Here is a 27,447-nt window from a genome sequence, read left to right as displayed (position 1 = left end):
GACTCCACTTTTGCTCATTCCAGCGAAGACGCTTATAAGCCAGGGGTCCAGCACACCTACACGGCAGCAGCCTCGAAATCCGTTTCTTTCAGGAACGCCCAGGAAAGGCTCCTTTTTGTCCCCCTATCACTCGCTAAAGCAATAACCACAAGAAGTAGCAAAATGTGAAAGTGCTCCAGAGCGCAAAATATTTTATTTAAGAATTTACAGTGTCAAATTTTACACTTAGGAAAGATAGCCGCTCCCAGCTCAGAGGAAGCCTTCTCGAGTTCGGATGTCTGGCAGTCTCTACTGCAAGGAGAAAGTAATCAGCAGCGCGGCTGAACTAGAGGAAGCCAAGTGTCTGTCCAGGTCTCAGGTACAAAAGAAAATCACACAGACTGCTGCCGACCGTGGCGGGATCAAGCATGGATGATTATGCACAGGTTTCCAATTCCCCCACACAGCTTTTTTTTTTTTTCAATTACGTATAAACCTTTCAGAACATATGTAAGGCTATCCAGATCTCAAATGTGGCGTTGTTCAGGAAAAGACAAACAGGGGCCAACACTGGTAATTTCACATTCATGGTATTCCTACTCATAGGCAGAAATTCAAGTAAAATCAAATAGTTTTGGTGGCAAATTCTAAATAAAATATGGCCTATGATTTAATAAATATTTAAAGTTTATTTTCTCTCATTGTGGATGATTCAGATTCTTCAGTGAATATGAATGTTGCATATCATGGTTTTCAAGATTTCCTATATTAAACCTAAAGCTCTTAAAGTCCATTGGTAGAGGTCTAATCCACCTACTTTTAGCATGTTCAAAATTCAGCTGTTAACTATTTAAGACCTTGGTTATTTTAGTAATGGAAATTCAAGAACAGAGTACTACGAACAGATTCTGGCACCCAACAGGGAAAAATTTAAACAACGTCCAAGCTGTTACCACCTTAATTATGTAGTGCCAGCAGTTTGAGAGAAAGCAAGTAACCATATTGCACTTAAAAGAACACTCACTCAAATAGTACAGCATTGGCTATTATACAGAGAGCTTCTTCCAGACTATACAATTTGCTTTACAAGTAGTCTAAACCACAAACTACATACATACTAGATAAGATCCAGATCAAATTAGTATTAGATTACAGTCACAGTTTTCATTCAATATAGGTCAATTTATTTGGATGAGCTGTGGCCCTCTCTTCCCCCCTCCCCCTTTCAAAAAACAAACTAGCACATCTTGAACTTCATACGTTGACAAACCAAGTCTTGTTTTATAAGCATTAAAATTGTGCATGGTCCTCTTAAGGCCACAGAGTGTTATATTACAATGTGGACATGTATGTCCCCCACTGGGAGGGGAGCATCCTTCAGAAATTAAGGAATCCCTGAAACCTATGTCTTTGAAAGTCACACTAGTAGGTTTAAAATAAACTTAAGGAATCAATTGCCTATGCAATTTACAAATAGTTTTTGTAACAGACAGCAGCTATTCCTTCCCTTATGTCTATTCTTTACCACAACAAAGCTATTTCTAGCCAGTTTTTAAAAGGAAAAGTTACATATATTTCATGTTTGGTAATTATTTGTGTAGATGAGGTGTGAGTAGCGAGACTCATGAAAAATAACACCCATCATTAAATTACTGTCATGTCAATTGCAAGCTAGTACTGATGCATGTGCCATAAGATTGAAGAGTTCTTTGTATAATCAGAACAAGAGTGTGAATTTGAATACAAAGCCATTGTATTCTATTTCAATGTTGGATACTTTCTCTGTCCAATTCTTCCCAGCCTTGAACTTCCAGTGACTGCAGGAGACTGAAAAAGGAGAATAGAAATAAAAGAAACTCTGAAAATGTCATACTGGAGACAAAATACAAATAAAGTTGGCAGAAAGTTTTTGATCTGTTAACATAGACAGGAACTAGACTGGTCTATGTGCACGTTTAACATTCTGCATGCAACAGTCCAGATTAAGCTAATAAAACAAAATCAAAATACATGAAAAATTAAGAGGGGTGACATTCTGCTTGTGAGGTGATGGTGAATGTTTCAGGGGTCTGTCGAAGCACCAGATTTTCACAGCAGTACACATTTAAACAATTTTCATTTTTATGGTTCTACCACAGCACAAGAAACTCATTCCATAGTAGCAAGAGCCTTGTTTTATGCACGGCAAGTATTGCTGTAAAGCAGATACCTAGCCTACAGTGAGATTGCCTCTAGTGTCATGCTACTTTTTAAACTCTGCACACTTGGTTTGAGAAGAATGGATGAAAGACCACAGGGTAGCTGTTGCTAATTCCATTACTTTATCTTGCAGAATTCCCAAATGCTATGAAGGCAGGGAAAGTGGGGAGGCAAACCAGGTGACAGACTGGATTATTTTAACAACAATATGCTGTAGGGGCTGAGAGACAACCAAGAAAAAAGAAAAAAAGAAAACAATGACTGTGTTCAAAACGCTAAGAGATAGAAAGATAGCTGGGAGAAGAAAAAGCAGAATTTGTACTGATATTTAAGGCCACACCAAGTTACTTTCCAAGGGTAGATGTCGACTGAAATCAGTTAAAGCAGGAAGGTTCTGCATAACTGTGATTTACCCAAGCAACACTTCACTTTGCTTAACTCTCAAGGCAAACAAGTCTATAGTTTTGTTTAAAGTGAAACAAGGCTTTTACTCACTTGTGCAAATTGAGAAGGATTGTAGAATTGTACTGTTCCTGCTGAAGGTCCCCCTGAAGGTGGTACAGTGGGAGGCTAGAAAATAGATTATATTAATGTTACAGAACTGCAGAGTTTCACTGCCTCTCAAACTTGGTTTGCTTAGGCACACAAAGAAAATATTCACAGTAGTAATGCCAACAATATGTACAGAGCAGCATATTGTAACAACTGCAAAAAGTGCTGATACAGTTTGCATCCATATCTTAATATTACTTGCTTAATGTAGGAATTGGCAAAACAATGTCGCATGCATAAACTGTAGATAGCTCTGAAAATCCAAGGCATGCAAAACCAAAACAAGACACCAGTGCGATTTCACTGAATTAGTACCTTCTGCTTTTGTTAGTAGACCTTAGGACTTGCCCCAAAATAAACAGTCTGTGCCAAGTTTTGCTTTATTATGAAGTATCAAGAGTTTGTGTCACCCCTTTATGGTGATCCTAGAGTACTTGAACTTACAGCAGAGATGAAGCATTCCTTTAATTCCTACAGGGGCTTTTGCGGATGAAATAGGCAATGGTATCATTGCTGATTTGAAACTGGCAGCAGCAGTTGGGTTTTTTTGTTGTTGTTTTCTTTGTGTTTGCTTGTTTAAAAAAAAAATAATCAACTGACCTCTGGTATCCCAGGAAAGAGCTCATCACAATTACTAAGTGATTCACTTAGAAACTTAAACATAACAAAAAGCATGCCTGGATTACGTGCATTCTCATAAATACAAAAAGCTTTGAAGACCCTGTTTGAGCGTTAAAAGGAACACTGCATCATTAGTCACTTTTAATGTTATTTCTGTGAAATGAGGAGAGAGGAAAATGGCTGAAAGTAGCATTAGTAAGTATTTGAGCAAATGCAAAATAAAGAAGGGAAAATAAGTTAACATAAATGAGAATGGCCAGCCACATGTACCTGATTAAAATGCTGGCTTACTTCACGTGATAATGAACTCATTGAACTAGAGCGCGAAAGCTACAAAACAGCAAGAACACACAAATACAAAAAAACACAAATAAAAAAAGTCGTCATGCATGTCACTGCCCCAAGCTTTCAGTTGTTTTATTTAATTTTAAAAGTCTCACTCTGCCAAAGGTTAAACCAACTTCAAGTTAAAAAAAAATTGTAGAGCCAGAAGTTAGTTTAAATCAAAAGGACTTCTTAAAGCACAAAATTATGTAGATACAGAAAACATTTAGTAGAAACAAAGGTAATGTTACTCTGCCTGGCACATAGCAATCTATTCTCCTTTTCGTGTCTTGCATTTAATATTAGTGAAATTAAATGCATGCATGGAGGCAAGAAGAGACCCTCAAACTGCTAACTTAACATTTCACTCTGAAAAAGGCCTGTAAAAGTCTACTTATATAGAACAAGGAGATCACAACACAAAGAAAGACATGGAGATTGAACTTTTCATATAGACTTAGAGGTCTTTTCTGTACAATTTTGGAGGCAGTCATATGTTTCCACCTCAGCTAATCATTCTCAATTGAATCAGTTACTTGCTGTTTTAGATGGCCCAGGTTAAGTCCACTACAAATTAATGGTTAAAATATGCTGCACAAGTCATTAGCTAACCACTTTGAATCAAGCCTTACCTCGCCTGACTGGGAGCCATCAGGGTTGGAAACAGGAAGCCCAGATCCAGGTGGAAGGATTGTAGAGTTTAAATACTAAAGAAAAACAATGCACTTATCTTCATTACTGCATCTCAGAGACCCGTTATGATGCTAGTTCACATTTCTGCTGTATTGATCCCACTGAAGCAAGAAGATGTTGCAATATATCAATCCCAGATGAAACATGCCCAATACGGCTACTTCCTGCATGCCTGGTCCCTTATTGACACACTGCATACCTGGGACTTGGAGCACTGCCAAACTTGGAAATGCAACTTTTAGTGAGCTTCCCACTTCCATTTTCACTTGTTTCCCTTCCCTGTTTTTTCAGTTAAGATTTAGGGATTCCAGCCCCCCACCCCCACACAAAATTTTGAACTGCATATACAAGACATTCTAACCCACCTCTGGATCAGCAGCTGCAGCAGGATCTGTGCTGGTTTGATTTGCAGCTGCTGCGTGCTCTGCTGCTCCACTGCCTTCAAGAGGCTGGGGTTCCCCTGGGACTACAAAGGGAACAGGATATAACCAAACACACTATATCAGAGTATTTGACTTAACAGGATGAGAAGGAGGGTCATCAGCAGAAATGAATTTCTACAATACCAAACTTCTCCCAGGAAAACAGGTATTTTAAAGAGGACAATGTTAATGTCTCCAGATGCTTTGGTCTTGCTCCAAAAGCATACAGCACAAACAGACAACCTTGGTTATCTGTATGCAGTATCACTGCATGCAATACAGCATGCAGTGAAAGAAAAAAAACAGACTGGCAAGCAAATGCACAGGTAAAACATTCCTTCCCTTTCTTTCCCCAAATAGCAATCCTGGAACTAGAAATAGGTGTCAGAAGTGAATAATAGATACTTGGCAAGGTAGGAACACTGCACAGTTCAAATTTTGCTGTTTAGATGTCTCAGCTGCTCTGCAACAGCTTTGTGGAGTGCAGCTAGGCTTTATTAATTCATTTATTACTGCAGTTTCTAGACCAATTCCACCACTAGAAAAAGTTAGAGTTAATGAGAGTGCGTTAACAAGTGTTCATTAAAGGCTACATAATACACAGACTGGCAAAAGGGACTCTCATATATCCTCCTCACAAGTTTATCCACTCATGACATACCTGAGTTTGGTACAAAGAGGTTTGCAGGGATTGGCATTGGTGCCAATGGAGCAAATAGGTCTGATGGGGCAGGAACAGCAGCACTTGACTTTGTTCCACTTGGATTCAGGACATCAACATAACGAGCTCTGCTCCCCGCTAAAACAGAAAAATCCAGAAACAACAGAAACAACAGAAATAAGCCACTGTATTAGTCACCTCCCTGCCTATTTTGAGCAGTCAGCTGGTTATACCATCTTTCAGAATCAGAAAATGCCCAGGGGATACAAACAATAAAATTGTGATTGCTGTCACAATTGTTTTGTGACGTAGATGCAGAAGCTGGGCACCAAAGTCAACGTTGGCCACAGCTCCAAGATATTGGTTGCCAGTTGTTCCCAAACACTTTCAGAAGAGCCAAAACTTCTGTTTTAAGATTTTATGCAAGAGAAAGTCTGAAGTCTTCCACACTTCAAGCAGCAAAGCTGTGTATTACCTGCTCTTCTGGAGAAGATGTTGACAGGAGCACCAGGTGGGCCGCCAGGCCCAGGTGGAGCAGTGTGAGGAGCTTTAGGAAATCCTGCTGGAGGTGGTGGTGGAGGTTTACTCTGCAGGGAGAACAAAAGAAAAAAAAATTCCAACCACATTTGATTGATAATTTTAAACCAAGTCTTCAGCTGACTTCTCCTATTTCTTACCTATTTCAGAGTATATAAAATTGGATATACAGACATACATCTTGTAGTGTGGATCAACATGCCTCAGCTTTTTCAATCTGATAACTCCTTATCTAACCTCAAGTAACTTCAACTCATCTACACTCACAATGAAAGGAGTATCAACACCAGCGGTTCTTATTATTTGTTTGTGTTTTGAGACAGATCTAGAATACTTGACTGAAGGACAAGGATGGACAGGATGGTTGACTTTTTGCTTCAGAATGCATCGCTTTTTCAAAATTAGACCTTTACCTCCCTTTTCTCCTCTATTTTGTGTGCAGCATATCAACTGACAGGCAATTGTCTAGGTGATGTCAGCTTCTAAGAAGAGATACACTGGACTAAAACTTCGAGTAAATTCATTTTCAAATTCTATCATAGTTACTGGATCCAGCTACACAAGTACCTGAGGACAGAAATGGCTCCAGAAGGATGTAGCATACAAAAACATGAAATTTGCTTATTAGTTTCCAGTGTTGCACATTTTAATCCAAATTCAGCGAGATACAGCTTTTAAGAGCCAATAACAAAATTGTACATAAGTACGGATTTCAGTTTTCCACTTAAGCAAATACAGTCCTCAGATTTTTACCTCTTCTTCTGGTTCATCCAAATTAACCCAGCGTTGTTTCTTTTCATCCCAAACAATCTACAAGGAAATCACAGTTAAAGGTTAGGTGTTCAACTAAAGCTAGTTAAATAAAAAATATATATATATAAAATGACTTTTTAAAAAAGTCATATCAGAATAAGCATAATTTTGAAAATTTTGCATGTAATAACATTTGCTTACTTGTTGTCAGAACAACATTCATCTGTCATCCAGGAAAGCAATTTGAACAAATTAAAATGTATAGAAGTCTTTTGATTTAGAGGCCTTACCGATTTGTTCTTGTCATCTGGAAGATAAGCTTCATTCTTTCCTTTTCCCATCAGCCAGCGAAACCAGTTTGCACCAGTCTAAGAATAAATATGTTTAGTTAATTCTCTCAATACTCTGTTTACAGCACATTCAAAGAAAAATTCATGTAACAATTCATTTTCTTTTAGAGTCTTCAACTGCAAGCCCATAGAGTTGGAACTGGGGGGGGGGGGGAAAAACACACCACACAACAACACAGGAGAAAGATGCCCTCAGCTAATCCAAGTTATACCTTTTTGATAAAGGGAGACAAGAAGGGCAGAGTCAGAGCTGATACACCACAAAAAAAACCTAGTCCTTACAGATGGCAGCCTGAGAGAACAGAAAATAAGAGACAGCCCACAGAAATGAAGTAAGGAGGGGAATAAAACAAGTACTGTGATCCTAGGAGCAAATCCACTGTGGTGGATGAGGGGGGCGGGGGAAAGAAGAGAATGGGTTTTATTTTTTTTAGCCAAGGAAAGTGACTTTGAATTGACTTCCAATGTAAAAAAGTAGCCAGAGCAATGCAAGTCAGGTTTCAGTGCATGTACAAGGCAGTAAGTGGTAGCAATCTGCACAATCTAGAATTTAGGTATATGAAAACAATCTCCAGAGGTTGCAATAGCAGAAACAAAAGCAGGACCTGACACACTTTAGTAAGGGGCTCTTACCTCCCAGGCCAGGGCACCGATTTATCACATAGGCTAATAATCCCCTCTACTTATAGATACCTTTCTTATCAAGTTTACCTTTCTAGGTGCTGGCTCATTCTTTATTTCTTTTTTAGTCTCTTTCCTTTCAGGAATGGCTGGAGGAGGAGAGGGCTGTTTTGCCGCGGAGTTGGATCTCTCTCGTCCCACAGAATGGACAGAGGACTCTGAAGTGGTCCGAGATCTTCGTCCGTAGCCCTATATTACAAATATATAGAAGAGTACAAAGTCTTCACTGCTGGAGTGAATGGATTACATTTCATTTTGCTAAACAAATTATTTTGAAAACTTAGTAATAGGAGGAGATACAAAGGCACTAGTAGAAAGTAAAACATAGATAAGAACAAAGATTTAGTGAAAGAAACAGCCTGCTCATGGCATACCCTAGGTGCTGAGGACTGAGATGCAGATCGGGATCTTCATCCCACTGCCTAATTAGATATAAAGCCAGCACATGCTTAATAAGCAAGCAGCTAAGTATCAGACACAACATTCATTTTCTATTACCATTTCCCACACTATACAAAAGAAAAATGAAATTCTCCAGACAATCCAGACAAGCTTGATTTTCCACCCTCTACTATTTTTCCACTTTTTCTTCCTTTAAGACAATTATTTTAAAAAAATTAGGACTAAAATTTATCCAGTAGTTCTTCATTATTTATTCTACTGGGGGGGGGGCAGGGGGAGAGACGGGATAGGGTGAATTAAGCTTTGAATCTTGCTGCTGAAGACCATTATAGAATGCCCCAATACACTTTATGCTTGCAAAGACCAACAATGATGCTAGCACTTGCTGAAGAAATGTATGAAATAAGGATACCATGCTAGCCATTCTGCCGTAGAAATCCTCCTCTCTTTGATCCGGGAAAGTATTCCGTGATGGAGTCTCTGGGGCAATTCTCTGCATTCCTTAAAAAGCAAAATTAGATGATGTTAATGAAAACACTTTTTAATGCAAAATTTTTCACTAGTTATGAGTCCTGTGCTGTAAAGAACTTGAGCTTTTAAAGAACATGTCCTGAAGTTGCTGTGATTTATTTTTTTACTGGATGGGTATTAGGTTTGTTCTAAATAGAAGTCAGAGCAGGCCAAGGCATGCAGCCATCAGTATGGAGCAGTATAAGGTTCTTCGCATCTCTTATACAAGCTCTGCCAAGTTGTGTATCCCTGCATTCACATGTGAGAATTAAAACTCATCAGGGTCCTTGAAGCTGATGTCTAGAGGCAGAACCCCCCGAGACTCCAGTCACAGACCTTGCAAATAGAACTGCCAATCCCAGTTTATTCAGTGACTCCATAAAACAGGAAATTACCTGCTGGGGCTAAACCATAATTTGGTGAGTCTGACCTCTTTTAAGCTGTGCCCAATATGCAGGATTAATACTAAAATTTTTCTTAGAGTTTTCTTTAACTTTACATTTTCTTTAAGTTTCATTATCCAAGACTTGATTCGCTATTTTTAAAATACTCAGATATTTTGCATTATCCCCCCAAATACTTTATTTCCTTTAGAAAGGAAGAAAAGGGATTTACAGAGATGCCAAACCTGTTTCCTGGTTTACAGGCTCTTCTGACCGTGGTTCAGTTTCTTGTGGTGGCCCTCCTGGTGGTACTGCCGATCCTAGATAGAGTGGTGATGGTTCAGCTCCATACTGATTTGGAAATCCTGGAGGTGCAAAGCCAGGTGCTGGACCAACAGGTGGAGGACCCACTGAATAGAAAGGGACACTTCGAGCAGCTTCCTGGTCAGCAGAAGGAATCATAGCAGCCGACCCATCAAGGATAGTCTGAGGTGCTGCAGCACAAAAAAGTTAGGAGTTTTAATTAAGTGGAAGTTCCAGTGCATGAGCCTTTGCCAATAAAATGATACAACACAGAAGTGAAATCTCACTGTTTCCATGACCCTCTTAAAAGGTTTCTTATACTAGAAGCCCAAATGTTCGTTTTCTTCTCTTTGTCATGAAGAAGGATATGAAACACTAACCTGAAGGCATCAGCTGCACACTTTGCATCTGTTGTGCCATACTGGGCAATAAGGATGCTAGCAATGCGTTTTCAGTACCAGCACCCATGTCATGGCCGACTCCTGCTCCATCACACTGACTGGCATGGTCTAATTCAGAGCTTGGCGTGCTACACGCATACTGTTGTGGGGTAGATCTGTCTGCATTATAAGCTATTGCACCCTCCTGCACAAGAAAGCAAGATCTTGTTAACTCTTTCAGATGTTAAGTTCATAACCAGGGGAACATATAACAAGGGAAATCTTAGAGTGAAAAGAGCACACAATTTGTTAGTGTTTAGTCAAAAAAAAAAAAAAAAGAGTTGTAAGCCATTTGTCAAGTTCAACCAAAACACTTAAAGAAAAGTTTTTACAGAAGTTAAATAGATCAAGCTTTCAAGTTTCCAATGGATACTTGTAAAGAAAGGATATACCTTCCCTTCTGTTTTTTTTTTTTAAACAATTTAGCTACACTAATCCACACACAACTTTTCTTTTTTTCTGGCAAGCAGATCCTTTGCTTATAACTGGAGTTATTACAACTTAATAAGCCTTCCAATTCTCCTTGCACAAGTGCTATGAAAAGTCTCTCTCACCCAATGTACACCATCCTTTAACTATTCTGCAATGAATCTTAGGGCACTAAAATAAGGTACATACACTTGGTTTAAATCATAACACCTGTGTTTTATGAAGTGACCTTGTGATATATTCATCTCACATTTCTGTAGTTAGTAGTACAAACAAAAATTTTAAAAATTGGAGTTACATAAAACCTTAAAAGGGGATACTTCATCTTGGCAAGTACATTCTGTACCTTGATCTGTCCATCCACGTGTCGAAGCCTTACTAACCATGAAGGTTCAATAAAGGATTCTTGTTCTGGTTTCTCTTTTATCTGTGGGTCAAACAGGCGTAGTTGTGATGACATCTAGAAGAAAGAATCATTGTAAAGGTTAAGTTCACAGGCCAACAAGAAGGCAACTTTAGCCACAACTTACAACCTACAATATGAAGCTACAAATACTTAATTCTGAAAAACACTCATTCATATGTTACCTGGATTAGCTGGCCAATAAGTACAGGTGAATAGTAATGTGGATCTTTAAGGACAGTTCTGGAAATTACTTCACAATAATGAAAAGCCTGAGCAGCAAGTCCCATTTCAGCTAGGCGGCAAGCATAGATGAATTTGAAAACCTATAGAATGCAAGTGAAAAACCAAGTGATCAGAACATTCTTAGAAATATCAAATGAGAGAGTTTGTCATTTCAGTCCAAAGTTCAGATACACCATTATATCTATACAAGGCAGGCAAAAAAGAAAAGCCTCCTGCTCCCACCCTGCCCCCCAACCTCCCCTGACATTCAAACCTCCTCTTCCACCCAATGTACCCTATGGGAGTCATCTATCTAGGGCAAACAAATCCTGCTGGATTTTCTTTTGGGATACAGATTTATGATAGCAACAGAATTAAAAATTCACAAGTTCAGAATGCACAGATGAAAATGGAAAAAAAGCTGATTCAGTGACAAACAACAGGGAAAAGCTACCCTGCACAACATTACCTATGAGAATTTCAGTTTAGAATGGATAAAATATTTTCTATGCTGGATAAAGCACGAGACAAACATCTGACAAAATAAAAGAAGAAACAGTTCTTCACCTGGAAATTGGGTAAGCTGCCGGGCTGAGTTCCTAGTGACTGAGCATATTCATAGGCTTCTGTTCTTTGAATGGCTTCATTGGTGGCAAACTTAAAAAAAGGCAAGCTATTGGGGAATGAGGGAAGGAAAAATATTAATTGACATTGAGATTATATATACTGTCAACAAATACAGATCTGTAAATTTGAAATAAAATGAAAAGCAGCACTATTAGACACATAGCATCAACAACTTCTGCTCTTAAAACAAGGAGAGGTCAGAGAGTTCTCAAGCAACTGTGGCTTAGTGATGATAGCAGGAGCACTGCAACTCAGTCTCAAACCATTAAGCTTTTATTTTCATATTTAAAAAGTCACTTTTTAAAAAGCAAAGAAAAAAAACAAACTAAGCCAAACCTATGATTCGATCCAATTAGGACAAGCTTTGTTGTTTTCCTTGTATAAACTCCAAATCCAACCTGGGCCATAAGGTAACAGAAATGAGCAGCATCCAGAAGGCCTTTAGAAGCTGTAGAAAAGTAAGAGACAGAAGTCAGGATATTCTCTATCGGTGGCACATCACAATTCAGTGTCCCGTATTGTTTTGTCTTTGCATTCAAATATACCTTCACAATACAGACAAGCCCACATAGAAGCGTTCCATTTTACATTTTAAACAGCAGTTGTTTGTTTTCAAAAAAAGCAAGCTGAGCAATTAAAATTTTCAGAAGTTCAATCATCACCCTGTTCATTCCCCAAGAGTTACCAAGAGTGTCTCCCATGGTAGCAATAGTCCTGGATTCCAAGTCCATGTTATTGGTCAAGTTGGATAACACCATTGCTAGATGCGGCCTCCAATCTCCCCATTTCTCATCTCCACAGCACTAAAATTAAAAGAATTACTTAGTCACAGAAGTGACTGGAGCTCTGCATAGGTAAGTGTTTCAACCTAAAAAGGACTAAAACCAACGTATCCAGCATTCTAGGAGAAGTACAAGAAAAGATTACTGTTGTGAACTACACTACTCACCACAGCACCTACTTAAGTCTCAACTGCAGCTTCAACTTGAATCTTACCGTGGATGCAGCTGGCATCCTTCCAGACATGAGCTGGTAAACAGTCTGCAGAGGGTCATTAATTGGGAGACTGTTGGCAAATCTACAGAGACATTATACAGAAAAACAAAAAAAAAAAAACACACACTGTTGGTAAGCAGTTAAAATGTACTTGAACACGCAGCTCATCTAGCTTATTTTCTAACTGCACTTCCTTTTCAAAAACTACTACACTGAATAAGCAATTGCACCGTGGATAATGTTCAAAAGCAAAACATAATTAACTAAGTGAATCTGCCACTCTGCCGCATGTCAATCCAAGCTAGGAAAAAAAAATAAAAAAATCACAATTCTCCCTGTGCCAGCTGATAGGCTCAGCACACGATTTCACAAGCTGAGAAAGCAGAAAGTTTAGCTGTCTGCAGACAAAACATACATGAACACATTGCTTCTTTCAGGCAGGGAGAACGAAGGGTTACTTTGCTTTAGCCAAGCTGACAGTTGGTTCTTGCAGTTTACTTAAAGCCTGACCAACAGCACCCACCTCGCAAGCCCACTGATGACACTGTTTAAATAACCCTTGAAACAATGAGTGCATAGAATAACTTTTCAGGCTCAAGTTTATGGCCAGAAGACGCCCCCCTCCCCCCCCCCAAATAAAAAGCAACAGGTGACCTGAGTCAACTGAATATACAGATAAAATGAGAATTCTTCCATGAGCTATTAAGAATAACTCATCATTTTGACATCAAGGTTTCTGAACACCAGGTCTCTATCTCATTAGCAGAATAGGTAGTTCACATCGTACTAATCAACAAGAAAAACACTGTACCTGGTCATGACTCTTGCATGAGTTCTGCTGTCCATTTTACTGGCAAGTAGCAGAGCATGACCCCATAAACCATGCTTCATGGCTGACTCCAAAGCATCCTAATTAATACAGAAATTAGTTTACTGGAGAAAGCTTAATGCACAGTTTAAATCAGCTTAATCAGACAGTGATTGTTTTATGTTAGTACATTGTGACTGATTGAAAAATGTTTCCTTGGGTCAAATGCTAGCACATTAATACAAGTTTGTTCTAATTTATAAGCTCTAAGGCAGGACATTTTTCAATTAGTACAGTACCATGAACTATTATACACATGGCAAGTGGCAAAAATAATTTTCACTAATGTGGGGATGCTTAGAGCTTTAAGATTTATGCCTGAAAATTAAGTAATCAAAATAAAACCTGTGTGGTATTTGAAACAGCAGCATAAGCATTTACCTTCTTACGGCCATAAAGCAGCAACTCTCTGAATCTCTCTGTCTCTTTCTCAAGACTGTCAATTGTGGTTATAAGACTATCTGTGAGGAATGAGAGTTGGGCTTCACCAGATTCCTCTTCAACTTGTTCCAAAGCCTCATTAGTGAAATCAATCAAGTTTGCTTCATTAGGTGACTTCCCAGGAAGCCACACTGTTTTATGATCTCGTAGCAAAAGTTCAGCCAGATCTGTTCCCACTACAGTCTATACATGGAAAAAACAAAAACAAAAAATATGACTGGGGTTTTCTTGTTAAGGATATTGCAATTCTATTATTCAACATTGTCTTCATTTTGTCACTTCAACAACGGGTGAATACCAGTCCTCTGAGTACCTGAAGGCAAGTGACCCATTTCCCTGTTCTGCCAGTGAACTACCCCAAGATAAGTCACTATACACATATTTCTACCTTTTACATAAATACCATTTTCTGTATAAAATATTTTAGGATAGATAAAGATTCAAGCAGTAAGACATACCCCATTCTGCCTGCACAACAGTACAATAAAGTCCCAAAGCAGACTTGCAGATTCTTTATCAATTAGATTTTCATTCTGAAAGCACTGTGTAGCTTTATTTTGTGCAAAATTAATAACATCCACTTTATGGGTGTCATCCCTGGGCAGGGGGGAACAAAAAAAGAGGCGCTTAATGAGACAAACATAAAACATTCAGATTATTATTGCAAATAGCATGAGGAACACAAAGCTCACGTATTATCTAAGCAAGTAAAAAGCGACAAATATTTTCAGTCACTTTAAAACCTCTCATTTATGGGCATTTAAAAGTTCAATAAAGAAATTAAATTTGAAAGCATAAGAGTCACTTTCAAAATCTGTAAGAACATACTTAGCAAGAGGACCAGGAAATGCTCTCATCTCTTCTTGCTCTGGAGAATGTTGTAACATAGTCTGAAACACAAATATAAACCATAAGAAATTCTTGTAACTATGAATGACACTCTGACAATGGAGAGGAAAAAAACAACCCCCCACCTCCACCCCCCAACCTGGACCTAATCTATAGTGTAATGAAGGTTATTGCTCTTGAACAAAATACATATGGTAACCTGCAAATTGCAGATGGATAATAAATGGCAAAATCTACTTTACATGGGAAGTCATTCTGTAGCATCACTTATATGAAAAGTAAATTCAGGCTTACTATGAAAATCCTCCTCACATCTCCTTAAATAATTCTCCTGATGCTGCTCTAGTACTTGTGTACAATTCTACTTCTTTCTAGCGATATTTTAGCAATGAATTCTAGTCTTACCATGTAAGCTAATCCTTTCTTATCTTTTACATGGTTAAAACATTGTATTTCTCTGCAGATGCACAAGAAAAGTGAAAATACCAATGGTATTTAAACCCCCCCTCCATCAAGAGGACGAGCTGTCTCTAGCCCTGCAGAAAACATATGGAGACAGTGTCATCTCTACAAACGGCAATACATTAGAAAGAAAACAACTGAACTCTGGCCTTTCTAGGATGCAAATCTCTTATCTGAATGAAGTTACGAGGAGCTGGGTGATCTAATCATGGCCACATCAGCTTTTAATTTTACTTACACAGTTATGACCCAAACACAAACAGGTAAATATAGAAAAATACATCACTGACACAGAAAAGACAGGAAACTATTTATCACTAAGTCCCCTTCCAAAAGGAAGGCTTGTATTCCAAATTTTTTTTTTTTTTTTTAATACTTTACCTCCATACTGTGTACTTCAACCAGAGCTGGCTGTCCTTCCGAAGGCAGGTTTGGCAACACTTTTATTAAGTATCCCCCAGGACCAAACCTAGCACAGATGTGAGGCACTGAAAATTTCTCAGGTGTTGAGGGCCTTAAAGGTACTGAAGTGGGGAGAAAAGATAAAATAAGAAGCAGCAACCTGACTTGCAATTTCTTGAACTTACTGATGTATTTATCCAATTCAGTAATCTTGTGGTACTAGTGAAAAGAACTCTGACATTTTATTTGACTAAACTTTATAAGCAACGGTTAATCAATTTCACTATACTCCCAAAGATCTTTCAAAGATTTGCAATTGCAAAGACAAAATTAAAGAACCTTAAAATCCACTTATTTTTTTAATGCAAGGTCTTTACTTGTTTCTCTCAAACATTTCCATGATCTCTGTACATATATATGATACATCTTCAAAGAACTAATGATATATTTCAACATACTCTGGAAAACCTTTTTCTTAGGAACAGTGTTTCATTCTATGCAGAAAGGGTAAGAAATACTATGGAAAAATCTGAAGTTAAATTTTTATCATTCCCCATGAAGTACAAGCAGCACACACAGTTCAGAATGTCTATTCTAAGGAGACATTTACAAATGCAAGTATGCAATACTCAGTAGCAAACGCCATCTAGCTACTGCTGTTCTGTGATTACCCAGATTTCAGCAAGCAAGGCATTATCCTCATGCTGAAAATAAACAAAAGACTTTGTTTCAAAACTACTATGAGCAATGTTTTTCTTGTTAACAGGCTCAAGGAACACATGAAAGAATCTTATATATAACAAACTACTAACAGAAGGGCAAACTACTATTGGTAGACAATCTCACAACCACAGTACCTCCCCTCCGCCTCCCCCATTGGTGCAAATACCTTGTTCTACAGCTGACCATCCAGTTTCGGTTGTGTAGCCATAATCCGTAAAAGGTTGTTGGCCATCAAAGTTAGCAGCATATCCGCCATATGGATAATCTGTGTGGAGTGACACTGCCTGCGCAGTAGTTTCATATGCATTAGCCGTTAGATCATGATTACTTCTATACAGCTGGCTCTAAACAGATCATATTAGTAATTGTTAGCAGAGAGAAGTTGCATGAAGCAAGCAACGTAGCAAACACGACTCAAGAGACTAAGCATTTTTTTTTTCCTCCCACTTTGTTTCCTTAGATGGTTCTTAAACCAGGCTTACCACATCACTGCAAAGGACTTATACTTGGGAAAGCTGCCCAGCAAGTCACCTGGTGCAACAGGCTACAGAAGATAATTAGTATCTCTTAGTGTTCTCCCTTCTCAGTGTTTTAATTACTGTTTGATCTGTTCACATCCAAATGCGTTCAGTTCTCTTACCACAGAATATCTATGTGCCTTGGGTCAAGAACAGCACTATGACTTTCAGGGTGAAGTGTTGCTGTATCAGTAACTATGGATCAGAAGCAAGAGTGTTCATCACCCTTCTTGACAGAGAAAATCTGACTCAAGTAAACCTAATGAACACCTAGCTGACTTAAGGTGCCTAAAAATTAATGCCTAAATGACTTCCAGTATTATTAAAAAATGGAGTTCAGACTGGAAAACCACCTAATCTTCCAACAGACTTGATGTACTAACACATAAGACTACAGTTAAAAAGATACATTTGACTAGCAAAGACAATTTACCTGAATATTCTCTGTATTTTTCAGATATTTGTATTTAGGGCACAGATATATGAATAATCAGAAGTTAGATTTGGTTTTGCTTTTAAATACAAGATAGTATCATACAAATGTTGAGTTAGTCTAACAGACTGCAAGTTCAATATTAGCTTTCATGCTTGTGATGAGAAAAATGATGTAACACTGAAAGCCAGACACAGTATCAACTACAGCCAAGCACAGTAAGGGCAAGGTTCTCACAGACAGCAAAAGGATTCAGTAGAGGAAATTTTCCATTTCTGTACGTGTGGCAACTTGCACAATTGAGCGCTGATTTTGGTTAAAGTTCTCTTGACAACTATGATAAATATTAAGTTCAAAACTGTATTAGAAAGCAGTCTTAACTTAGAGAATAAGAGTTTTCAAAATGCATCTTCCCCAAGCTAAAAACAGAAATATTTTTGTATATTTCTAATTTCTCACCCACCCCTAACACAGAGGACTAAGGATCATAAAGATTAGTTATCAATCCTGTGCCTGAGATCAACTCAGCTAAAAGAAAAGACCTGATGCGTCCTTTTGAAACTCACTTGTTGAGAACGAGAGCTGAAACTGCTCTGGTGACTGTGAACACTGCGGGAGCTATGGAGACTATGAGCAGAACGTTCGCTGTGGACACTGCGTCTGTCAAATTCATCACCATATGGATCTCTATGAGGTTCAGCTTCATCATCAAAACTTCCAGCAAAACGAGGATCATACCGCCAGTGATCTTCATATCGGTCATGTCTGAAGAACAAAGAAATAGACAAAGCAAAAAAACATAGCCACCAATATCCTAGAAGAAAGCAACTTCGCTGCATACTTATTAAGGAGAAAACTGTACTTAACCTCAGAACGGCTTTTAGATTATTTCCTAGACTGAGGTTTTTATTACAGTAAACCAATTGACATTGCCTCAAGAAGTTCATCCAGAATATTCCAAATCAAGACCATCGTTCTCCAAGCCTGTTCTAAGAAAACCCAAAGCATGTTTAACCTATCCTATTTGCCTTAAATCCTTTTCCTAAGAGTGACATGACAGTTCATTTTTTTCCCCTCAACTCCCTCTGTTAAAGGGAAAGGAAGAACCAGCAACATACATCTGTGAAATATTTGTAATAATACATTTTAATAGTCTGTCACAGGCTCTACCTGTCTTCCTACGGTATATTATTGGGAGGATTTTGCTTACAAAGCTGCATAATATTCTGAAACTGAAGCGTGGTACAACTATCACAAAAGTCCATAAATTCTGAAAGCTTTGGGTCAAATCTTCAACAAATAAAGAAATGTTTTTGTTGGCACACAAGTGAAGCCTCAGTCCTTGCCTTAACACATACCACCATAATCTAATTTCCTTGTGGCACATTTGACTACAACTCAGCCCTGAAGAAAGTGATGCCAGATTGGCCCCCTTCACACACATTTAATCACTGTTCCTCTGAACATTATTAGCACCTAAGCTCCACTCCGCCCTAGATCTGGAAAGGGCATTGGCAGGACACGGATTGAATGGACAAACCTGTTACTGTATGGATATGCTTCTCTCTTTTGGTAAGGGCTGTGTTCAGCATCATACCAATACCTCTGATCATAACTTCTAGGATCTCTGTATCTGGGGTCATATGCTGAGGAATAGCGTTCCCAACGACTTGGATCTTTGAAAGATGAAAAGAAATGGTTCAGTTATTTGAAGACATTACTTATAAATTTTCTCAACTCCTTTCTCTTTAGTTGCATGCTGATCTTGTCAGCAGCCCTGAAGCATAATACAAAACCAAAATAACATACTTAAAGCTATATGAATATGTCCATTCATTTTTACTTATTAGATGAGTTTAAAAAATATATCTATTCCACATTTGTCAGATAAACATTGTTATTATATACTTAGCTAGACACTCTTTAAGGGGACAGTCCATCAGACAGACCTTCTCTAACAATTTTAAAGTTTAGTCAGAATACTATAACGATTCAACAAAAAAAATTTATAGCATCTTTGCTGTCAGTCTTTAGAGTGGACAACTTTTGTTCAAAATCCTCCCCAGCACTATCCAAGCCATTATCTTCAGATTACCAACCGGTATGTCTCTGCAAGCATTCAGACAACTACGGACAAGGCCAAATTCTGGGCATGAGTCAATTTCTGTTTACACCACCCACCTAAATTTTACTTCACAAGTCTGGCCATAGGTTACAGGCTAAGGATAAAAGCGAGTAAATGACAGACTTGCAACACACTGAAGAAAACCATTCTATACACTAGCTGTGGTATGCTTCCATCACAATTAGGAAAGGTAAAAATAGAAGTCTAGTAGTAAGGAAAATGGCTCAATTTATTTTCTATTTATTACTTATGCTGAACAAAAAAAATATAGGATGGACAGCACAGTATTCAGAACCAGAGTAAACCCAAGATCAGTTTTCAGCAAGTACAACTTTATTCTCATTAGCTGTGGAAGACACAACAGTTTTATTAATACAGAAAATGTAATAATGTTCAATTTTAAAGTTAATCTTCCCCATAAATATTTTTCTAAACCAGTAGTTCATTACATAAAAAATGCAGAGCACTTTGACACCTTACCTCCATAGTCATATGAGTTTGGGTAATAGCCTGAATAATAATCACTCCATCCACCTTTTGTATAGTAATCTTCAGTATACCCCTGCCTGAAAGAAAGTGCACAGAGTTATTCCTCCTGCAATCCTGGTATCTTCTCTCCTTAAGCCAGGAGGGGATATGCAGAACTATAATGCCACAACTGGACAGCTAGAGTATCAAATTTAAAATAATACATTTACAGGAAATCAAGAAATCAAAAAATTAGAGCTTACAAACCAATACATCGTTAAATTGCTCGGTGCCATCAGAAGCTGACAGCCGTTACCATACTATAGTTTAGTGGCTTTTGTAAATTGCTTCAGTGACAAGTCCAGTTACTTACGGACAATTAATCACAAAAACTACTGCTATAACTAGTGTCCTTTGAATGGTCTCAAAAGAGAAGCGAGTCACTTAACGGGTAATGAAATAATTGCTCCCTCAACTTTAGAAGTGTTTTTATATTTCTTGTGGAGATGGAAAGAGGATGAGTTTGGAGAAGAAAAATAGGAAAACAGATCAGGACAATGTACTAGCACTGTTGTGGATAATTCTGAACAGAGGGTTTCAGTCTTTGGGGCTGCTATTGTAGCATCTTTCACCAGCATTAGTCAGGAGTGAAGCAAAACCAAAATGCACTACAAAGTTATCTTCACCTTCCTTTTGGTATCTGGCTATCAAAGAACTCAATATTGTATCATTTTCTTGTTCTGCTTGAAGCTGATGCTAATCTGTGGCTGACGAGCGTACAGAATGCTAACACTGTAGGGCTAGCACTACCACAGTCCCAATGGTTTATTCTCACTCTGCACTCAGTCTTTCAGGCTTAGCTTTTCAAGAAATGCAGCAATGTTTTGAGTGTTAGCACATTCATATTTTTAGTACTTCAGTGAAAAGATGAGATACAATTGCCATCTCAATACTATTAAGTAACAGAACACATCACTACACAACTAATTCTGGGCATCTTCTAGGTTACTACCCTTCCCAGTAGTCTTGGATGAATAGTCGTGTTGCACTAGGAAAGGCTCATTTCTTATATTGAGCAAAGAGAAGACTGAATAGAGTAACAACATTTCTTTTACAGAGCCCATGTTAGAATATGAATTGTCCAGATGAAGAAAACAAGTGCAAGAACCAGACTAAATACAGAGTAAGAGACACTGCACATACAAAAGGTAACTACAACACTTGTAGCTGCTGGAGTTGCTTCACTTTTGATGGAAAGAGATGTTGCTGTTACTTTAAAAATTATGAGCCTTTATTACATGACATTTTTGGGAAACCATCTTACAATTTCTGAAAGAAAGCTTGAAGAGGCATGTTAGATAAGAGCACAGTAAAATGTAGTGCAAGTGCAGACACATATACACCCATGTGTATACGCATAGGAGGGAAAGGTTTAATGACAGTGTTGAATGATGGGAACTTCCAGGCTCTTCTACGACAAACTAAACATACAACTAACAGTGCAAACCCCAAAGTGGTCAAGCAAGTCAAGTGATATTCTTCACTGGCACAACATGTAGAAAGCTTGCTAACACAGTGCCTACTTTTGCGGAGGAGGAGACTTGATCTTATCAGATCAAGTTTATCCACCCATCTTCAGTCCCCTTCAGAAAGATGTTATTCCTCTCCCCACCCCCCTAACTCTCCCAAATAGAGCTTATCAAGCTGCATCATCAATCCTGAAATACTCTGTGAAGGTTTCAGACAAACTATCACACTGACTCTGTTGCTCTTGGGCTCTGCTGCCCTGCAGTGCCATGCCACAGCCCATATCTGACTATACTATCATATCATAAACCACCACAGACTGAGCTGCTCATAACAGGCTTTGATCTGCCCAAAGCCACCTACAGGAATTTTAAGCTCATAAAGCATAGTATTCACCAAGTAGAGTGCTATCTTAGTGCTACTAGAGGTCATTAACTCATCTCATTACGAGACATCACAGCGTGTTTAGATTCACTTAGGATGATAAAGTCATCACATGGAGTCATTGCTTTGCACGCCTACTAGAGATTTCATTTCTGCTTATTTAATATTTGCACATAGCATCTAAACACATTGTTTCTCTCTCAAATTTCTTATTTCATATAACTGGACAGTAAGGCTCTCAAGTTTCCTTAATTCATGTGCTACCTACATTAAAAACTGTAGTGAAGTCAGTGAACGAAACATGTTCATATAATGCCTATAGTATACGGACCACAGTTTGGGAATTCTGTGAAAAATCTTACACAGTTAAAGCAACTATCAAACAGATGAACCTGACACAGCACTAGGTACCATTTCATTTGATTCATTGGTTTTGGCTTCTGAGAATCTAAAACACTATATATTAGTAGGCCACATGCACTGCTATGCTTGCAAATCAAATCCCAGACCAATGTACAAGAGTGCCTTTTATTAACATAACTAGGGACTGCTGTTTAAGTGCTAGCTAGAAACTAAATTAATATCAACTAACAAAACCATGGCCTACATTGCTCTTTCACCACACACATGCAGAAGAGCTAACCTCAGCACTGATTCTTTTGCAGTGATTTTCTGCTGGGAAGAAAAGCTAATAGCCACCCAGAGAACTGAATGAAAGGAGTAGAGGGCTTCAGCAACAGAAGGACTGCCGGAATTGTATCAGTATCCTTTCTGGCATGGCATTTGATACTCTACATTCCTACAGTGGCATACAATGACTTCTTGAGCTCCCTCACTGTGGCTTATGTTATAAAGCTTCATCAGGCATAATTACTGCAGTACTTCAGGACATATCAAATCTGTACTCAGTGTAAGAATTGCATACCTAGAAGAAGGCCTGTCAGAGCACTGACTGGCTCTGGAGCTAGGACGTTCAGGCTCAGGATACCGATAGCTCCCAGGCTCCGTATACGCAGCACTGTTGCTATCATAGTGCCTGTACCGTGGGTCATACTGTCCATAGCTGTCCTCCTAAGGAAGAGAGATCGACATGTAAGGTAAGAGGCTTCCTACCTCCAAAAATAAAAATCAAGCAAGCAATAAAGCTTGTTCTTTCAAGATCAGTTCCAGACTTCTTTTTCCCCTCTTAACACAAAGAAACCCTCATACCTGAAGAGATGCAGATTTATAGACTACAGCGTAGCTTTTGGTATCCCTTGTAGCAAGATATATTCAGGTCCATCAACATCCAAAACTTATGAAAAATATATATACACACTACTTCTGAATTAAAGGCAATTCAGCCACTATGTTGGCCACTCTACTAAACTGCCAGTAACTCAGCCAGCAGGTGAGAACCAAGTTTGAACACCTGCGCAGCTAAGATAGTTATAACTGCCAACTTTTTTCAAAGAAGCCAGTAAAAGTGCTATCAGTTGACAACTGTGCCAATTGGAACTGATATTAGCAACCACATTACATTTTAATCTTTGTAAAGTAAATTTAAGACTCTCCTCACATCTTTCAGGTCAATCTTCATGACTGAGGGTTATCACATTCCTGGTTCTGCTTTGTGATACATGATACATATCATAAGTTATTGGATTCACCACGTGGCAGCACAAGAACTATTACCAAAAAGCCTTTCACACCTTTTCCTGTTACTCTGGATTTTCTGTAAAATTAAATACTTAACACAAATGCTATACTGAATGCTGATCATAACACCACTGTTTAAACCTGTAATTCAAAGATTAAAATTACTAATACATACTGAGAGGAGAGGAGAGGAAGGGGGAAATAAATATTTACTCTACCAGATAATAAAGATGAGCTGCTGTTCTGGGGTCTGCAGGAGGATAAGGTGGTGGATATGGAGGCTGGTAAGCATCATAAGGATGTCTATAGTAGTAATAAGGATTTTGTGGTGGACCAAAGGCATCCTGAGAAGTCTGAGGCAGGGGTGGACGCTGCAGGTCTTGTTGCACACTTGGCATGACTGAATGACTCGTGGTAGGAGCAGCTGTGGAAGTCGGAGCACCTGATGACTGTCCAGGCACCGGTTGCTTATCAGGATCCATCTGATCATTCCCTGTTGTGAGCTGAGCTGAACTTCCCTCTTTGGGACCCATAGGATGAGGATGGTTACTCAGCACCTGGTTCTCACGCTGCTGTGATTCCTGCATGGCTTTAGTCCCTGCAGCCATCTGGTAGCTTGGAGGAGCTGAGGACTGCCCAGATGATGATGGTTGCTGCATCTGAGTTGCTTGCATTTGTGGTTGAGATGGCATTGCTCCCTGTACAGCTCTGTCTGATACAGCCTGATATTGTATATCTTTTGTTACCTGTTGATAGAAACGTTGTTTGTCATGCATTTCAGGACCCACCTGACCAGCACTGCCAACTGGCTGTTGAGGATATACTGGACCACCAGAAAGCGATTGATTATGCACCTGTACAGAATTACTTGCACTGCTTTTCTCCAACGTCCATGATACTGTGAAGTCAAGCACTCCAGCAGCTTCTTCTTTGCTATTTGAATTATTTGTGGAATTATTAGCCTGTACTACAGAATTAACAGGTGGGACTACTGCACTTGCACTTCCACTGGGGAGATTTGTCCCTGGAGAAACAGATGAGTTAGCCCCTGGTTTGCTAGCAAATTCAGGAATAAAACCTTCCGAATTAACATTCATTTGGCCATCTGGAGCCAAATTAAGCGGAGTTTGCATCAGCAAGTTTGCAGGCTGATTAGAGGCAATATCAGAGGAATTAACAGGGCTTTGCAATAAGTTATGGTTTAACAGATTAGTATTTGGAAGTGCATTAACTAAAAGAGATCCAACTTGCATCACAGGTAATGGCACATTTTCCCCAGAGATGATCCCACCAGCATGTGAAGTTTGGGGACCCATTGCAGGCTTGTCCCCAACCCCAGAATCCTTCATTGGCTGATTGTTTTCATTTCTGCTTAGCTGATTAGATAAAGAAATAGAAAAATTAATTGGCTGAGCTAAGTTATAGCTTTGATTAGGCTGAGCAATCAGGATAGGCTGATTTTGCAAAGACTCTGTAGGTGGAGAAGACAATAAACTTGCATAACCAGAACTTGCCTGAGACTGAAGTGCCTCCTCTTCTCCCATTTTGGGAGGATTCTCAAGATTTTCAGAAGATATATTTCCATCTTGGGAAAGCTGCACAGCAATAGTTCCTGGTTCATTTGGCTGCTGATTAGACAGGCCTTCTTCTGGTGGTTGAATGACTTCTATTGTTTGTTTGGCAGGTACATACACTGCAGGAGCAGCAGGAGCTAGAAGAACATTTCCCCCAAAATTAGGTAACTCATTATGAGCCCACAAAGTTGTTGCTGGGCTGTCACACTTCTTAACTGCTCCCTGTGTTCTTGTTGAGGCCCTTTTCTCAGACACTGATTGTATGTTTTCCGTACCCGATCCAGAGTGCAACATATTTCCAGCTTCAACAGTGACTGCATGAGGCAGTGGGTGTACCTGAGGCATGAAAATGGTTTCCAGATTATCTGGTGGCTGTTCAAGATTACCTGGGGAGGCAGCCAGCATAGCAATATTTTTCTTGGTATTCTTTTGGTTTGGGTGGTTCTCTCTTAATTCAACCACCATCTTTGCTTGGTCGATCTCTGCAGGTTTTATCCCAACTCCATGGGACCTCACAGGTTCAAAAGAACTATTTGCACTTGTCTGAAATACTCCTGTAGGCTTAGGAGGACTTGGAGTTGGAGGCTGGGAGAGATTACCATGGTAGTTCTTGCTCATGTTTAGCTCACTTGAATCACCTCCCAAAGGAGAGGAGTCAATCTGTTTAAAGAAGCTTGCAGAAGATTCTTCATCAGGCTTCCCACTTTCTTGCTGAATGAACGTACCAACTTGCTCTTGAGGTCTTGTTGAGCTAGAAGCACTCCTATGGCTAATGTTACTATAGTTTGAAGATACACTATCCGGTCGGACAGGATGAGGTAATGAATCGGGTGCCTCCAAATTTGGTCCTCCTTCAGCATGGCTCACGACAGTGTTCTTTGGAAGCTTCTGACCCGGTAAGGATCCGTACCTGTAAAGATCAGAACTGGCAGCTGGGGACGAAGCATTCATGTTCTGTGGTTCACTTGGCAGCACTTCTTGATTCTGAATGCACTCCAGGTTCTCAACATTTTCATATTGTGCCCCACTGTTCCCAGATGTGCCACTAGCATGTGTTTTGTCATCTTTAACAAACATAGAATGCTTACTAGTCTGTGTCTCCTGTTGACTGCTTATAGCTTTAGGAAAATATTGGACATCCATCCCTTTTTGTACCATCTCATTGGCTGAGCCTGTACCAGTCTGCACCTGAGAGAGAACATTGGTTGCAACCCGCTGAGGATGCATTGGCTGGTGATACAAGGGTCCCAAATTAGGCTGACAAGCAAACTCAGTTTTCTCAACCATGTAATTTTTTTCAGATGAAAGTATTTCCTCATTCTCTGCTTCATCCCCTTTGAAGAACATGGAGAGAGTTCCTGAATCTCGATCTGTGGGGGTAGGTCTATTTAATGCTTCAGACATATCTGGAGACTGTTTTGGGGGGTTATTTTCCTGAGCTGTGGGAATAACAAAACTGGAGTCTTGCAGTGGTGGCTGTGGGTAAAACTGCTCTTGGTAGGGTTGATTTAACCAAGAGTTAGTCATTTCCATGTTCTGTCTAAACAGATTTCCAGGCTGGATGCTGTTCATGTGATGACTGCTACCTGTAGAGTTGTTTTTCCCATTTTTTTCACAACCAACTAACGAAGGTGCTTGCATGATATTTTGTGGAACACCTTGGTGCACAGGACCCTGCTGCAAATTTGTCTGTGGAGAAGGATGAGAAGTGCTAACAGAAGACTGAGAAATGTTATGAACATCAATTTGAGAAGATGGCTCAGGATAGGGCACAAAATTTCGAACTGGAGACTGCAGGTTACCTTGAACAGGTCTCCACTGAGACATGGGTTGCTGAGGAGGTGGAGGGAAGAGTGCTGTTGCAGTGGATCCTGAAGGAACATCACTTGGTTCTCTATTAACATCTTGTCTACCTCCAAGTTTGTTTGATGTAGACACCATTCCAGGATGCCCACTGAAAGAATTTTCAAGTGCTGCTCCTGTATTATAATGCAATGATACTTCAGGCCCATGGAGTCCAAGATCTGCATTTGGATGCACTTCTGTAATACTATTTATAACATATCCTGGGGGCGGTGAAGAAGCTGGAATATTAGAAAACGTATTGGTATTTATTCCTGCTTGAGATACAGGAGCTGATAAAGACGTAGGCAGTCCATGAGGATTGTCTCCTGCATGTGAAGGTGAAGTATGCATAACAGCTGGTTGTGGAAACACCGCTGGGGAAGGACTTTGCATAGCCAATGCATTGCCCTTGGATGGATTACCTAAAGGGGAACCCTGTGGCGTTTGTCTGCCAAATGCAAAAGGGTCTGTCACAGGTTGCACTGGGGCAGCTGTTGCATTTGCTCGTTTACTGAGTGAGCTGTTTCGCCAGTACATGTTCCGAGCAACACCTGCAGGAGGAGGAGGAGCTGCTGCTCCTGCTGAAACAGTCTGTGGAGGTTGCTGCATGATAGACTTCTGGCAGGGTCAAATACTAGATGAGGAACTATTAGTTAATGCTGTAGACAGATTCTTTCTTCCACCCTATAAAAGCAAAAAG

The 27,447-nt window shown here is 39.3% G+C and overlaps 1 protein-coding gene across 6 annotated transcripts; it reads right to left on the bottom strand.

Moving 5' to 3' along the window:
* Positions 1–165: 165 nt before the first annotated feature.
* Positions 166–27,447, bottom strand: SEC16A (SEC16 homolog A, endoplasmic reticulum export factor). Of its 6 annotated transcripts, XM_026062096.1 has the most exons (31): positions 24,843–27,446; positions 23,547–24,074; positions 22,616–22,761; positions 19,792–19,877; positions 18,727–18,862; positions 17,753–17,951; positions 16,402–16,579; positions 15,492–15,634; positions 14,628–14,689; positions 14,258–14,396; positions 13,740–13,982; positions 13,302–13,399; positions 12,491–12,572; positions 12,180–12,297; positions 11,831–11,942; positions 11,435–11,540; positions 10,828–10,968; positions 10,586–10,699; positions 9,751–9,955; positions 9,313–9,561; positions 8,587–8,675; positions 7,803–7,961; positions 7,032–7,109; positions 6,742–6,798; positions 5,927–6,038; positions 5,452–5,589; positions 4,734–4,834; positions 4,308–4,382; positions 3,622–3,681; positions 2,674–2,748; positions 166–1,806 (listed from the first exon to the last, which is right to left on the bottom strand). In XM_026062096.1, the coding sequence occupies exons 1-31, from the start codon at positions 27,354–27,356 to the stop codon at positions 1,738–1,740; spliced, it is 6,612 nt and encodes a 2,203-aa protein (XP_025917881.1). In that variant the 5' UTR covers positions 27,357–27,446; the 3' UTR covers positions 166–1,737. The 6 variants fall into 6 exon arrangements, with proteins under 6 accessions (XP_025917881.1, XP_025917875.1, XP_025917877.1 ...); XM_026062090.1 differs by having other exon boundaries at positions 23,547–27,447; XM_026062092.1 differs by having other exon boundaries at positions 16,402–16,519; positions 23,547–27,447.

Source organism: Apteryx rowi, unplaced genomic scaffold (genome assembly GCF_003343035.1).
Source record: "Apteryx rowi isolate R43461 unplaced genomic scaffold, aptRow1 scaffold_19, whole genome shotgun sequence".
NCBI lineage: Eukaryota > Metazoa > Chordata > Aves > Apterygiformes > Apterygidae > Apteryx > Apteryx rowi.
This window is presented reverse-complemented; position numbering and strand designations above follow the sequence as displayed.

Coding starts and splice junctions, on each gene's coding strand:
- SEC16A (XM_026062090.1), bottom strand. CDS start 27,356: ATGCAGCAACCTCCACAGACTGTTTCAGCAGGAGCAGCAGCTCCTCCT. Junction 7,962..8,586: donor ACGGCAGAATGGCTAGCATG/GTATCCTTATTT, acceptor TTTGTAATATAG/GGCTACGGACGAAGATCTCG. Junction 5,590..5,926: donor CATCTTCTCCAGAAGAGCAG/GTAATACACAGC, acceptor TTTCTGTTTTAG/CGGGGAGCAGAGCTCGTTAT.